This window comes from Lynx canadensis, chromosome D1 (genome assembly GCF_007474595.2).
Source record: "Lynx canadensis isolate LIC74 chromosome D1, mLynCan4.pri.v2, whole genome shotgun sequence".
NCBI classification, from domain to species: Eukaryota; Metazoa; Chordata; class Mammalia; order Carnivora; family Felidae; genus Lynx; species Lynx canadensis.
The window spans coordinates 98,836,112-98,849,404 of NC_044312.2; the positions used below are offsets into that span (position 1 = coordinate 98,836,112).

A 13,293-nucleotide genomic window follows, 5' to 3' on the forward strand; every position below is an offset into this window, starting at 1 on the left:
GCGTCCCAGCCTGTGACTGACTTCTGTCGAGGGGCCGCTGCTTGAGTCGCCCCACTAGCCTTACAGGACACCAGGCTCAGCTCAGCCTGCCCGCGGAGCATTATGCCCAAAGGGTGCCCAGTCCGCCCGCGAGAGTGTACCAGCAGCACCCCAAAACGCGGAGGCCCAGCCAGGGCTTGGGTCAGTTGAGTGTAATATTCTAACGCTCCCACACTTCTAACCTTGCACCCCACCAGAGAGGCACCGTCTGGCTCCAGCATCTTGAGTGGGCACCTGATTTCTCAAGCCCTGGGCCTGGGAAGACCTGGAGGGTATTATTTGGGCTCATCTAGAGGCTCCTCCAGAGGCTCCTTCAGGTCTCCGTCCTGGTCGATGGGGCCCTGGCTCTCTGGTGCCCCGCCCTCCCCCCAAAGCCCTAGCACGCAGTTCTTGCAGCCTCTGGGCGTGGGCACCATGCTTTCCCGGGTTCTGGAGCACCCCCCCCCTTTTCCGGACGAGAACGGAGCGCGTGCTCTGGACGACGTGGGGAGGGGGTTGGGGTGTGGGTCCTTGGTTCTTAGGCATTCACTGTAGGGCTCTGGGAAGGCTGTGGCCCCTGAATCCGTCCTTGGGGCGGGAGAAGAGACTCAAGAGTTCACAGGAGGGAGAAGGAGCTCAGGAAATTTGGAATCGACATTGCGCTGACACTTCCGCCACTGGGCCTGGGGCTTGGCTCTGGCTCTCCCGGGCTCGGAGCCTGGGCAACCGCAGGGAGTAGTCCTGGAGTGGGGGAGGGGCACCGGGAGAGGGTAGGGGTGTTTCCGTCGGGGTTCAAGGTCGCGGATGGAGGACTTCGTGGACCGGAGTGGGCTGGCAGCTCCGGGGGTGGGGGGCGGGGAGACGGGCGGGAAAAAGGCTCCTTAGGGCTCCAGCGCCCGGCGCCCTCCAGAGCTGCCAGTGGGAGGGCTGGAGTGCGGGGTCCCGCCCCCGACGGCTGCTCCAGGTGCCTTGAGGGCTGTGGGCGGGCACCCCCTCCCCCGACCTCCTGAATGTCCATTCCTTCCCAGAGGCGCACCTGGAGAAGCTTCCGAGACTCTGGGTCTTTCTTCCAGCGGGGCCCCTCACCCACCGGCCCTGTGCAGCTCCCAGCACCGCTCTCGCCCCCAAAGGAGCCTGGGGACCCGTCCCAGTGGGACTCGCCTCCGGGGAGGGGAGCCTCAGAGGGTCCGAGAGCCCCGCGTCCTTCTCTCGCAACCGTGTCCCCCCGCCCCCGCTCCGCCGCGGAGTCACTTACCAGACACCTCCGCCCCGGTCCCCTCGCACCTGACAGACGGCAGGACCAGCGGGCGGCCCGTGGGCCAGCGGGCGGGGCGCACGGCCGGGCCGGGGGCGGGGACGGGGTGCCAAGGGGCGGCCCCTGCTCCGCCCGCAGCTCCCGGCGCTGTGGCTTCGACTCGCGCTCACGCTCGCACTTTTCCCCGAGCCGCGTGATGTCACGGGGAAGCAGCCAATCCTGGTGGGGCCGCGCCGCCCGCCCCGGACCGGCCACCCAACTGCGACGCTCGGGGGGCACCACCCGGGGCGTCGGGGACCCCAGCTACGCGCGCCCCTCACTGGAACCGGCCGGCAGCTTCCAGCTCGGGCACGGTGGGGCACCGCCCACGGTCAACAGTACGGCTTAGCGGGGGGCGCTGCCCTCCCGGGAGGCAGAGATGGGGGGAGGGTGGGGTGTCCGCGTTGTCATGGGGACGCGGCGCCCCCTCGCGGGGTGGGGAGGGAGCTGGCAGCCCCGTCTGGCTGCGCTCTCCGCCTCCGCTCTGACCAAACACCCGGGCCCCGGAGGTGGTCTTGCGCCCAGCCCGGACCTCACTCCCTACGGGTCTCCGCTCACAGTGGGACCTCGGAGGCGCGAGTGTTTGACCCCAACGAGAGGTTACGGGTGGGTGGGGTCGACTCAGCCGTCACGGTTCCGTCGGGGCGGAGAGCCGAGGGCCGGCAGTTTCCAGTCTCAGGGCCGCATGTTGGCCGCCGGGCAGCCAGAGAAGAGGGGCCGTCGGGGCCTGGGAAGGAGCTGGAGAGAAGACAGGCAACAGTCCGCCAGGGAGAAAGAAGCCCGCCCATCGCGCACAATGCCCGCTTGGCCCCCCACCCCCACCGCCTGGCTCCCCGCTCCCGAACTCCAGGCCGGAGAAGGGGTGCGCATCCTCCCTCCAGCCCTAGGATGAGACGCGAACCCATTCAGCCGCGGCCTGGTGGGCGACTTCACTGATGCCTGTGAGGGAAAGCTGCCCAAGGTCACTTGGGGCGGAGCCCGGAACGAGACCCCAGAGGGCGAGCTGCCGGTCTCTTAAGGTCTCCGCGAACCTCAGTGGCCGGAGCCTGAGGATTCGGGGCCTTGCCTGCGCGAAGCGGGAGGGCCTGGGAGTCTGCGGCTGAGGCGCCCGCGGGATTGAGTCGGTGGCTTCAGCACCTCGGAGAGCTCCGCCCGACCGACGCGACACCCGCGTTTCCGCCTCCATCGGAGATGGCCCTTCCTGGGGCCAGCCGGGGTTGGATTCGTCAACCCACGCCTAGGCCCTGAGGCCTGTCACCCCCAAACTCTTTGAGCACAAACACCCGGTTAACCTTCAGACCGCTGATTCCTTGTCCTGGAAAAACAACATAGGTCCCGCCCCCCCCCCCCACCCCCCACCCCCGCCCCGCCTTGCTCCAGGACAGGGTGGGGGTGCTGTGAGGGGGACTGCAGAGGCAGGTAAGGCAGTGGGAGGAGAGGCGGCAGGAGCTGCCAGAGAAGGGGTAGGAACTGGGGCAAGACCCAGCACTGCGGGGCTTTTGGTGTGTTCTCCATGCTGAATGAGGAGGTGAAGGTCCAGACCAGTGCTCCCCAGGGCAGCTGGAGTTGGCTGTCTAGGTAAGAGTGAGAAGCCATTGTCCTTTACATGAATGATCTGGTCTCCCATGAGCCTCATAACCAATGTCCAAAGAAGCTATTGTTCTTGCCCCCACTTCACAGGTGAGGAAACAGGCTCAGTTGGTTCCTAGGACAATCAGATGACAGTCCTGCCTTTGTTCCACTTTGTCATCTCTCTCCTAGGGTCCAGGACAGGGTAGCGCTCCTAGGAAGGTGGTAGTGTTGTGTGTGTGTGGAATGGAGGGGTTGGGGAGGCCAGATACTTAAAAAGTTAAACAAGGGAAACAAGCCAGGCCAAGGACGGAAAGCCACAGAAACCAGAGATGTCTCCAACCATTGCCTTGAGTTCCAAAGAAACTGTATAAGGCAAAGCTGCTTCCATTTCCCTGAAATCCTTACCATTGGGTGGGGTTGACCCCTCCAATTCAGAACCGACAGTAGGACTGTGGAGGGCCAAGGGACCTAATTTTGTCCTGGGCCCTTGGGCCCAATTGGCTCCACAGACAACTTGGGTCCATAGAACTTCTCTGAACCTAATTCCTTGTCTCTAGATGGGATTGCCAAGCTCTGCCCTGCTGACCCAACTTGTTACGAGAAGGGGCCCGGAGGCTTTACTACTAGTAGAGGATTCTATCCACCAGGCAAGGGCTTTCCAAGGAAAGGGGTTGATGTGGAGACGGAAAGGCTGTAGGAGCCTCCGAGAGGTAGCTGCTGGGTTCATCCTTGGCCAGACAGGGCAGACGCAAGGCAGACGCAAGGCAGACAGGACCAAATTTGGATCATCTCATCCACAAGGCTTCTTCATACCCTGTTTTCCAAAATAACAAAGTAGGGTTCCCCTCTGGGTTTAAATCCTGGCTCCATCAGTTAGATGTGTGGTCTGGGGGTAATACCAGTACTCAGAGAGCTTTTGTGATGAGAATCAAAATAAGAATCCTTGGCGCATGGTTTACACTAAACAAATTCATAGTCCCTACTGTCAAAACAAGGAATTCTTCCTCTCCCTGGGGGGTGGGGTTGGGGGGGGGGAATATGTGGGTAGAGTGCAGGGATTGCAGTGGGGTGCTCTTCTTCCATCCTTCAGTAACTCATATCCCCACCTCTTCAAGGAAGCCTGGTCCTAACCGCTCCAGTGCTCTCTGACCTCGAATGACTCGAAATTATAGAGCTGCAAGTAACTTTAAGAGGTTACATAATCCAAGCCCTGTATCCTACTACAAGGGAGGAAAGCAAAGCAAAGAAAAGGCTTGCCCAAGGTCACACAGCTAGCTGATGTGTCTTTTAGTCCAGAGTCCACTCTTACAATTTGCTAGAAAATTCCAGTGTTTGTGACTATGTAATAACTCTTCACATTTTCACACTGTTTTGTATTGCTTGCTCAACCATTTGATCTTTTGGTTTTGTCCCTGTTGGGATAGAATCTGTAATTCTACATGCCCCATAGCATCTGGGACAGAGGCACACAAGAGACAGTCAAGAAATAGCTGTTGCTGGCAAAAATCCCTGGGGTGGCTCTGTTTTTCCTGTGCGCTTCTGTAAGAGTGGGGCAAATATCTTTCCCCTACTTTCTAGCAAATGGCATTTTGAGGGATGCCTGTAGACAAGACCAAGCTCCCTTCCTGGCCAGCCCAGACACCCATTATGGCTGGTTTCTGGAGACTAGAGGGGACCCGGCTTTTTGGCCAGTTACATCTTCATTCCAGACCCACAGTCCTGGGTAGGAAGCAATCAACAGTGACCTTCTGTCATTCCTACATACCCACCTGTCACTGTTAAGGCTGCCCTAATCGTTAGCAGACCTGGGGCAAGCAGGGGGTGGCGGTACAGAGACGTAGTATGAAGCCAGCTTCTTCTGAGGGGACAGATGGGGCTCCCCACGTAGGACAGCAGCCCCAGAAACAGTGCCTGAGAGAACCTGGGCCCAGCTTGGTTCAATGACCCTGCCCCCTACCAATCACCACCCCCTCCTCCATCCTCCATGGAAACAAACAGAGAAGAGCCTGGTGAGGGCCATGTCATCACTTTAATGATGTAGATCTTTGGTGTTTCCCTCATTAGCAGTCAGACTATCCCCTCTCCTCCCACCACAATGTTTCTATGATGAGTTACAAACAGAAAAGAAATCACATTTTCATACTAAAAACAAAATAATCAGAGCCTTGATTTCTCCACTAGAAACTACACGTACAGTTCAAGATTCCACATGCAACACCTTAAATCACAGACCGAGACCTCACATTCTGACCTGGAGTCTCATCCCCTCCCCCAGCCTTGGGCTGGCTTTGGCCTAGGCTCAGCTAATACTGCCACCCACAGGTGCTGCTCTGAGGGCCTGGGGGCCGGGGGAGAGGAGCCTGGTGGACAAGCCCTGGGGGCCGGCCAGCCTACACCCCCCACTCCTGAGTGAGGACCTGCCCACCATCCCTTGACTCCAACCTCTATCAGGCAAGCAGGCTGCCCCCCCTCCCTTTACTCCATGGTTGTCCCCCATCAGTAAGTGCAGGAAGTCCCTGTCCTCAGGAATCTGGGAGCCTGGCCTGACTCTGACTGTGGTCTCTAGGGGATAAGATGATACAGAGAGGCTGAAGCTCTGGAAGGCTCAGAGATGGAGGTGGTTCCTGGGGGCCAGGCTGCTCCTCCTGCTCTTGGGCTCCTAGTGGCTCTGCCCATGCAACAGGTAGTCAGGGCAAAGGTGCCCCACTGGCCACTGTCCAGGATGGTTTGGCCCAGATCTGGAAGACGGTTCACCCTTCTAAGGCCCTCTGCCCAGGGGCGAGTCTCTTAAGCCATGTTTCTAAGAGAAAGGGGGGGGGGTTCATGGCAGGGATAGCCACTTCCTCCTCCATTCACACGTAGCACAGCAGCATGGCTCCCCTGGGCTCCAGATCCTGGAAGGTTCTAGTCCCCTGAGGCAAGCCTTGCCCATTCGACTGCCTCATGCCCACTGACTCTGACTTCCTCTCGACCCCCCACCCTCTTGCTCCTGTTCCCTGATGCAGCCCGCAGCTCTTCCGCGTGTACAGTTCCGAGTCAGCTGTGAGGTCCGGTTTCTGCTCAGCGGTTCGAGGGGAAGCACCAGTACACACGTGTGTCTCTACCTGTTCCGTGGCTCCCTGCTGGGGCCTGCAGCTTCCCCCCTGCTGCCACCACCGCCATCAGCAAGGTGGCTGTTATTGGTCAGGTCGCAGTGCAGGGCTGGTCCTTCGGTGCTGGGAAGGGGGAGGGGGACGGGGGCGGGGACAGGGGAGGAAGAGGGCAGGGTGGGCTGGGGCAGCTCCCGCCCAGGGACACCAGGCTGGTCCCAGCAGGCTGTCCGGGGGCTCAGGCCCCGCTCTGCCAGCTGCCCAGGCTCCGGGAGCAGTCCCCGAGAGGCGGAGGGCCGGGGCGAGGAGGCGCGGGCGGCCGCGGGCTCAGCGCCCGTCTGGGAGCCACGGTGGATGCGGTGGCTGACGATGATGCTGTTGCCGAAGCCGCCCATGGAGGCCATGGTGGTGCTCTGCTCTCGCTGCACCACAGCTGTCATGCCCCCTTCTGCCATCAGCCGCTGGATCCTGCTGAGGGCATCTTCCCCGCTCGCACCAGACTCCGAGCCCTCACCTGGAAGGCATGGAACACAAGACAGAGGGAATTCGTGGCTGGCCGGGGCCTCTGAGGCAGGCAGGCCACTGTGAGTAGGAGCTGGGGGATTCTTTGCCAAAAGCAAAAATGAGAAGAGTCTAATTCCCTCCTTCTGAGAATCAGAGACTTGAAAGCTAGACAAGACTCCCCAAATGATCATCATTTCCATTTCTGTTTTACCAGTGGGGAAACTGAGGCTTAGGATGGCATGAGGTGGCCAAGGCCACTCAGCCAGTTAAGAAGCAGAGCTGGACCAGAAGACCCTTCCGACACAAGTGGCAGACTAATTACCACACGAGTGAAGGGGACTGAGGTGGATGCAGATGGCTTGCTTTGTCTGCCCTCTGCCTGTCTTGGGTAACCTGGGAGACCCAGCCCCGGACAGGGCATGCTGCCTGGTCTGTAGAAAGAGAGGGCAACTACAGGGTATGGCCCAAAAGCAAACAGTCTGCTCTACTTCATTTCAAAACTGCTGTCTTTTCTGTGTTTTGTTTACTTTCTAAAAGCCCACAAGGAAGACTGGATTTTTAACTGTTCCCTAGAAGGTGGTATTCTGTCTCCTCTCTTCCTCCTTTCCCCACCAGCTTTCCCAAGCTGTTTCCCATTTACTATTCTCCTTGGGCTGGGCTGGATGCCTGATACCCTCATCTTCCCCTGGAGACAGCCAACTGCCCAGACCTGAGGCTTCAGCCTGCATCTCCAGGGAGAGAAAGAAGGTTCTGTTCCTTCCCCAAAGGCCTGAGCATTCCTTTGTGTGGGAGGAGAGGAGACTTAGGCTCAAATCTGTCCCGCACTCACTAGCTGTGTGACCTTGAACAAGTCGCTTAACATCCACCTCCTTCAGTTTCCAGACTTTATAAAAGGGATGAAAACAACTAGCTTACACAGGGTAGAGGAAATGAGATAATGGCACACAGTGGGCACTCAGTCAGTGGTGGCTGTAGTGATTAACCTGGGGTCTGTGAGTGGGGCTCTGTCCTGAGGACCTTCCCTCCGCCTGTGCTCAGCCCTCGTTGGGCTGATCTGAGGCTGTGGGCAACTATGATCAAGGCTCCTGGGCTGCTAGGGCTGGCACTACTGAACTATCAATTTATTTCCTTTGGCTACTTGCTGGCCATTTTGGGATTTTGCAGATTTGGGGGCGCTGATGGTGAGGGTTTTTCTTTTTTGAGTACTTATTGTCAACAGCTATTTTTGTAAGACTTTTTTTGTTCCCTCCCTGTCCAGTCCCTTTTCTCCGCTTTCCTTGTTAGAGCTGCATTTCCAGCCAGTTTCACAGCTTCATGGTGTCTAAAGCCCCATTAGATCTTTCCCTCCTTGTTAGTGCTTGGCAGTCTCATGTTATGGGTCTTAGATGATTCTCATCAACATTAAGCAGTGGGGACTCTGCCTGGGTTTTCACTTATGTGCGGCTTGCTTTTTTTCCCAGTCCACTCTACTTATCCACCGCCCCCCGCCCCCGCCACCCGCCGGCCCTCAAGGTGGCTGCCCTTCCAAGCTTCCCCCTCAGAAAGCTCAGTGCCAACTCCCAGGGCAGAAGAAAAGGATCTGAAAGGTTCTCAGCACTTCTCTCAGGGGGAGAAGCCTTCCCACAGGGGGGCAGAGGGTAAGAGGAAAGGTCAACCTAGGGCCTCAGTGCCAGCAGAGCTACCACCCTGTGAGCCAAAAGAGCTGCCTGGCGAGGCCCCTGGGGACCTCCTTGTGCTCACTGCCACCCCCACTGCTTTCCAAGAACTCTGTGCACTGAGGGCCTCCCCAGCTGGGTCTGGGATGTGCAGTGGGCTGGCCCAAGGCCCGCTGGCACTGGAACTCATTGTGCTGGGCTCTGTGCCTGGTGAACTATCAGCTCTTCTCATGTAGCTCACTTCCAGGGGCAGGACAGGGCTGCCTTGGTGCCCTAAGGGAGGTGCCACAGCCAGGCCCTCAGGGAGCCCAGCCCCGCCTGCCCTTTCCCACTGCACCCATGGCTCTGGTCTTGGCCACCTCTCACCATGACTGTGGCTGTATTCCCTGATCTTGCTGATCTCTCCCCTTTCCACCCAGCCTCCACGCTGCTATTACCATTCTAATTAATCTCGGATTTACTGAGTTCTGGTTAAGTCCATAATCTGTTTAAAACCCAGCAGCAACAAAAGCTCTCAAAGTTGTCAGGATGCCTTAGCATTACATTTAAGGGCCCTCTGGTCAGGTCCGAGCCACTTCCCAGACTATGCCCTCTTCCTGCACCAATGACCACACCAAACCCAACTAGGCACTTCCGTGTGCCTTCTAATCCCCTGCTCACGTACACCAGGGACACACTGTGGATGTCAAGGTCAATGTAAATACCACCCCACCGGCTCTCTTCCTGAGCCCTCGCAGTGTCCCACTCTTCTCTGTGTGAGTTATCTGTGGCTGTGGCATCTCCCTTCTGGTCTCCAAGTCCCTGAAGGTCTCAGAATAAGTTTTATTTATCTTTGGGTCCAGTGTCTAATGCACGGCTTTGCACTTGGTGTCTATTTGTCACGTGAATGTGTGGCTGAATAAAAGGGCTCCCAGGCTGCTTACAGGTGCTTCAGACTCAAGGCAGTTTCTGAAACCTAGTCACATGTCGCTCCTCTGCTATGGGAGAAGTACTTACGTGTTTGTTTCCTTTCTGGATTTTTTTTTTTTTTTTTTTTTTTTTTTTTTTTAATTTTAAGAGCGAGAGAGACTGAGAGAGAATCCCAGGCAGGCTCCGAGCTGTCAGCACAGAGTCCAATGTGGGGCTCAGACCCAAGAACCATGAGACTGTGACCTGAGTCAAAGTTGGATGCGCAGCAGACTGAGCCACCCAGTTGCCCCTGGACTTGCTTTTTGAAGGGAGAGATGATGGCTTCATCTCTGAATCGGATTCTCTCTGCAACACCTTTGGATTCATGGTGCCTAACACAGTATCATCCATAAAGTAAGTGCTCAAAAGAGACTGGATGGAAGAAGTTAAACTGTGCCCATGGACGACTTCCTCATGCTTGTGCACACAGCTGTGAGCTGTGCTTCTCTCTCGGGAACCCTAAGCCAAGGCTAAGAGCTGGCACTGGAGGCAGCTGGCACATTCTTCAAGAAAAAAACACACTGGGGCCTAAGGGAAAAGGCAGCCGTGGCTGGGGATCCAAGCTATTAGCTCGAGGAGCAGTGGTGGCCACAGAGGTTAATTCTACTGTCTCTTTCCCTAGCAAAAGCATTTCTTTTTGTCTTTGAAAAATGGGAAATTGAGTTAGTGTTGACAGGACATTTTTTCCTTGGCAAGTTCTAAGGTACTTTCTGGATGTGGATGCCAGGATAGGATCAGCAAGTTCCCATAAATGCCCTGTAACTGCATTTAATTCTGGGGCTGTCACTGACCAGAAGAGGGGAGCCAGGCTGAGTGGGAAGAGGAGCTGTGCTTCCTGCCCTCAGGGGACCCGCTGGCTTTCTAGTCCCTCACTTTCCACATTCGCTTTTCTCTGGCCCCGGGCCCAGGCTACTGCAGTGGGGCTAATAACTCTCATCTTCACCAGACAAGAAGGAGCCCCGGGCAAGCCTTCTCCGAGATCAGAGACAGAAGAGTATAGCACAGCCACGCTCAGGGGTGGGCCCTTGCTCCGTTAAGTCCATTCATTCCACACACTTCCTGAGCACCTACTGTATGCCAGGCGGGCACTGTTTCAGTGAGGGGAGCAAGCAGTGAGCCCTGGGAACGCACCCCTCCCTTTCTGAGTGACAGGGTAGGGAAGGTTTAAAGGTGGACAAGCTAAAAAGCTGACACCTGCAAATTCCCCCTGGGGCAGGCTCTTCCTGGACATCCTAGAATGAGCGGAATGGGTTTTAATCAAATTTTTATAGAGCAAGAAAATGAGTAGTAGCCTGGGAACCTTTTGGTGCTGACGGGGAAGGGGCTAAGGGAGGGGCAGCCCCAGAGTGTGAATTACTCAGGTAGAGCTGCCTGCCCCACTAATCTAGCTGGGCCTCTAGTGAGTAGGGATGTATCCCTCCTGGCCCCACCTCCTAGCTACGCCAACAAGAAGGGTTAGCTAACTTAACTAAGGGTTTCTTCTACATGTTCCGGCAGGTGTGGCCGCCAGTTTGCCAGTAAGGTGAGAGAGGAGGCAGGGGTGGGGGTGGGGATGTGCAGAGCTGCCATGCCTGCCTGCTGGAAGGGGATGGGGGGGCCAGGGAGGACACCTGCACCCAAGGAGACTCTTGCTTCCCGGTCCCTTGCCTTGCTACCAGAGTGGTAGGAGTGGTAGGTGGTCCAGTGGGGTAATTAAGCACCTCAGAACAAGGCTCCTGGCCCCAGGAGACATGAGGCTGGCCAGTGACACCCTTCCCTGCAACCCGCACCTCTCCCTTACTTCTGTCTAGGTGAGGGTCTTCTGCAAAGGACTGGGATGCTAAGAAGGGTTGTGCTCCCGAGCTCTAGGCAAAGGTCACCGGGCCTCAGACAGATGCAGAGAGCTATCCAAGCCTACTCTGCCCACACTTCAGCGCCAGATGGCTACTCTTGCTGAAGAGTGCTTCTGGCCTCTGAATGGTTCACCCTCCACCACCTGCTCTCCTTTATGGCGGGGGAGACAGGAAGGGAATGAGGTTCGGGCCTCTGAAACTGGCAAGAACCCCACAAAGAGTCACGGGCCTCAGCTGGGGAGGTGGCCTGGGCCACAGACCAAAAAAGGATTCAACTTTTAAAAATTTCAGTTCACTAACTAGAAATTAAATAAAAATTAAAAAACAAATAGAAAATTTCAGTTGATGACAGTGAGAGGCACAGTGCCCTGTGGGGTGACTAGAGTGTGAAAAGCTATTCCCTGGGGGAGACACAGGTGAATTTGTTACACGCCGCATGCACACCATGGCTTTTCCTTCTGTGGACGTTTTTTTGAGCAAATGGCTCAACACAGACCTAAAGCATATGTGTCTGGCTGGAGGCTGCTGCCTTGTTTGGAGCTCCAACCGGCAAGGGGGCTGGGGTGGGGGTAAGGAGAGTGACTGAGTGAGAACAGCCTGCTTAACACAGCTGTCGACAGACTCCAAAGTGGCTCGAGCTCTACCGCTGGGAAGTGCTAATTGGTTCTCAGAAGTGTGAGGCCAGCACAGAGCCAGGGCTGATGCTGGCTGAGCTACACCTGAGGTAGGTGAAGGACGGGGCTGCTGGTATGCCGGCTGTAGCCAGAAGGGCAAGGAGCCATGGGTGTAATAGCAGCTTGACAAGCTATCCTGTGGGCTGGCCCTGGAAGCCCAAGGTCTGGTGTGCTTGTCCGTGGAATGAGAGCTCGCACCAGTGAGTCTCTCTTGCAGTCTTTCCCATCTACACTACTTCCTGTGTGCTTTCTCTGGAAGAACAGCCTGGGTCCTCCAAGTTTTAGAGGAGGAGGAGGTCAGGGTACTTGGTGGGAGTGGAGCAAAGCTGTAAGAGCAACTCAGCTTCCACTGGGTGGAAACAGTGACCCAGATCAGGGAGATGCTGTTCCTGCCTGAGGAGGCTCCTAACGCCACCAGGGGAACATTCCCCAAGCAGTCAGTGGGTAGTCATTCTGAGAGGGGAGGGCCGTTTCTCAGCACCACGGTCTCTGCGGACAGACCAGGAGGGGTGATGAAGGTCCCAACTGCCCATTCCCAGTCATATTTCCCCTCTGGTGTTACGTGACTCTTACCTTCACCGGGACCCAAAGCTGCTGTCCCTGGCTCCTGTATCTCCCTCTCCGTCTGTGTTTCTGCATTCTGCAGCTGAAGGGCCAGAGTCTGGGTGCCCTGAGATGTCACTGAGGTGGTGGGGTTCCGGGGTTGCAGCCCAATTGCATTCATCAGACCCATGTCTCTGTCAGTCCTCCACGTGGCTCTGCTGGTTCTAGGGAGGGAAGGGCAGACTGAAGTCAGGCAGGGTTTGGGACAGTAGGCCTCATAGAGTTCCACTTGTTCCACGCCACTCCTCAGGGAACAGTCCCCTGGACCAGGGCCCACAGGCTAAGACGAGAAAGAAGCCCTGTGCTGCTGCAGCTACCTCCCAAAAGTAGTTAACTCAGCTGTGTCCTTTCTCCTCCAGATCAGGGCAAGCTCTGGGACAATGAGAGGAAGCTGCAGAACCATCCAATTTTGCAAAGCCAGTTAGTGCAGTCACTCCCTTAAACAATGAGGATTTTTCTGGGGAGGTAGAGAAGGCTCATCTTAAGACTCTTAGGGGCGCCTGGGTGGCTCAGTCGGTTATGCATCTGACTTCGGCTCAGGTCATGATCTCGTGGTTCAAGAGTTCGAGCCCCGCATCAGGCTCCGTGCTCACAGCTTGGAGCCTGGAGCCTGCTTCGGATTCTGTGTCTCCCTCTCTCTCAGAGACTCTGTCTCTCTCTCAAAAATAAATAAACATTAAAAAAAAACACAGAACACCTCTTATCCACGTTCAGGAAGCCACCAGCTGAGATCTGTGGGACAAAGGGTGAGCAGTAGAAGGGACCTTTCCTCTCTTAGCTTTTCCTTCCTTCCTTCTAACTATATGCTGACAAGATTCCAGTTTAAATTCCTGGAATTTCCACTGGATCTCCACTTTGGAGGAAAAGCATCAGGATTCTTATGAGGCCCTTCTGGGCTCCTCCTTCAGGGCCTTCTGACAACAGACCCTTGAAGGTAGGCAGCCCAGCTGACCTATGAATAACGCCCAGGCCCAAAGCTAGCACCCCTTTCCTTGCGCATTTCCCAGGCACTGACCCTTGGGATAGATACAGCTGGCAGCAGAGGGGGCCCAGGACTTCCATGACAGTCACCAGCTACTCATTTCTAGCTGCTTCTGGGGACTA

General features: G+C 56.5%; 1 protein-coding gene across 11 annotated transcripts in view; it reads right to left on the reverse strand.

The window, feature by feature from the left end:
* Nucleotides 1-4,891: 4,891 nt before the first annotated feature.
* AMBRA1 (autophagy and beclin 1 regulator 1) overlaps nucleotides 4,892-13,293 on the reverse strand; it is a 180,711-nt gene continuing 172,309 nt past the window's right edge. For 10 of the 11 annotated variants that reach the window (XM_030330997.1, XM_030331001.1, XM_030330998.1 and 7 more), the window contains 2 exons: nucleotides 12,160-12,353; nucleotides 4,892-6,487 (listed from right to left, as the gene is read on the reverse strand). In XM_030330997.1, coding sequence (XP_030186857.1) covers nucleotides 5,985-6,487; nucleotides 12,160-12,353 — 697 coding nt within the window. In that variant the 3' untranslated portion in view covers nucleotides 4,892-5,984. The remainder of the gene's footprint in view (nucleotides 6,488-12,159; nucleotides 12,354-13,293) is intronic. The other variant, XM_030330994.1, reaches the window with a different exon arrangement.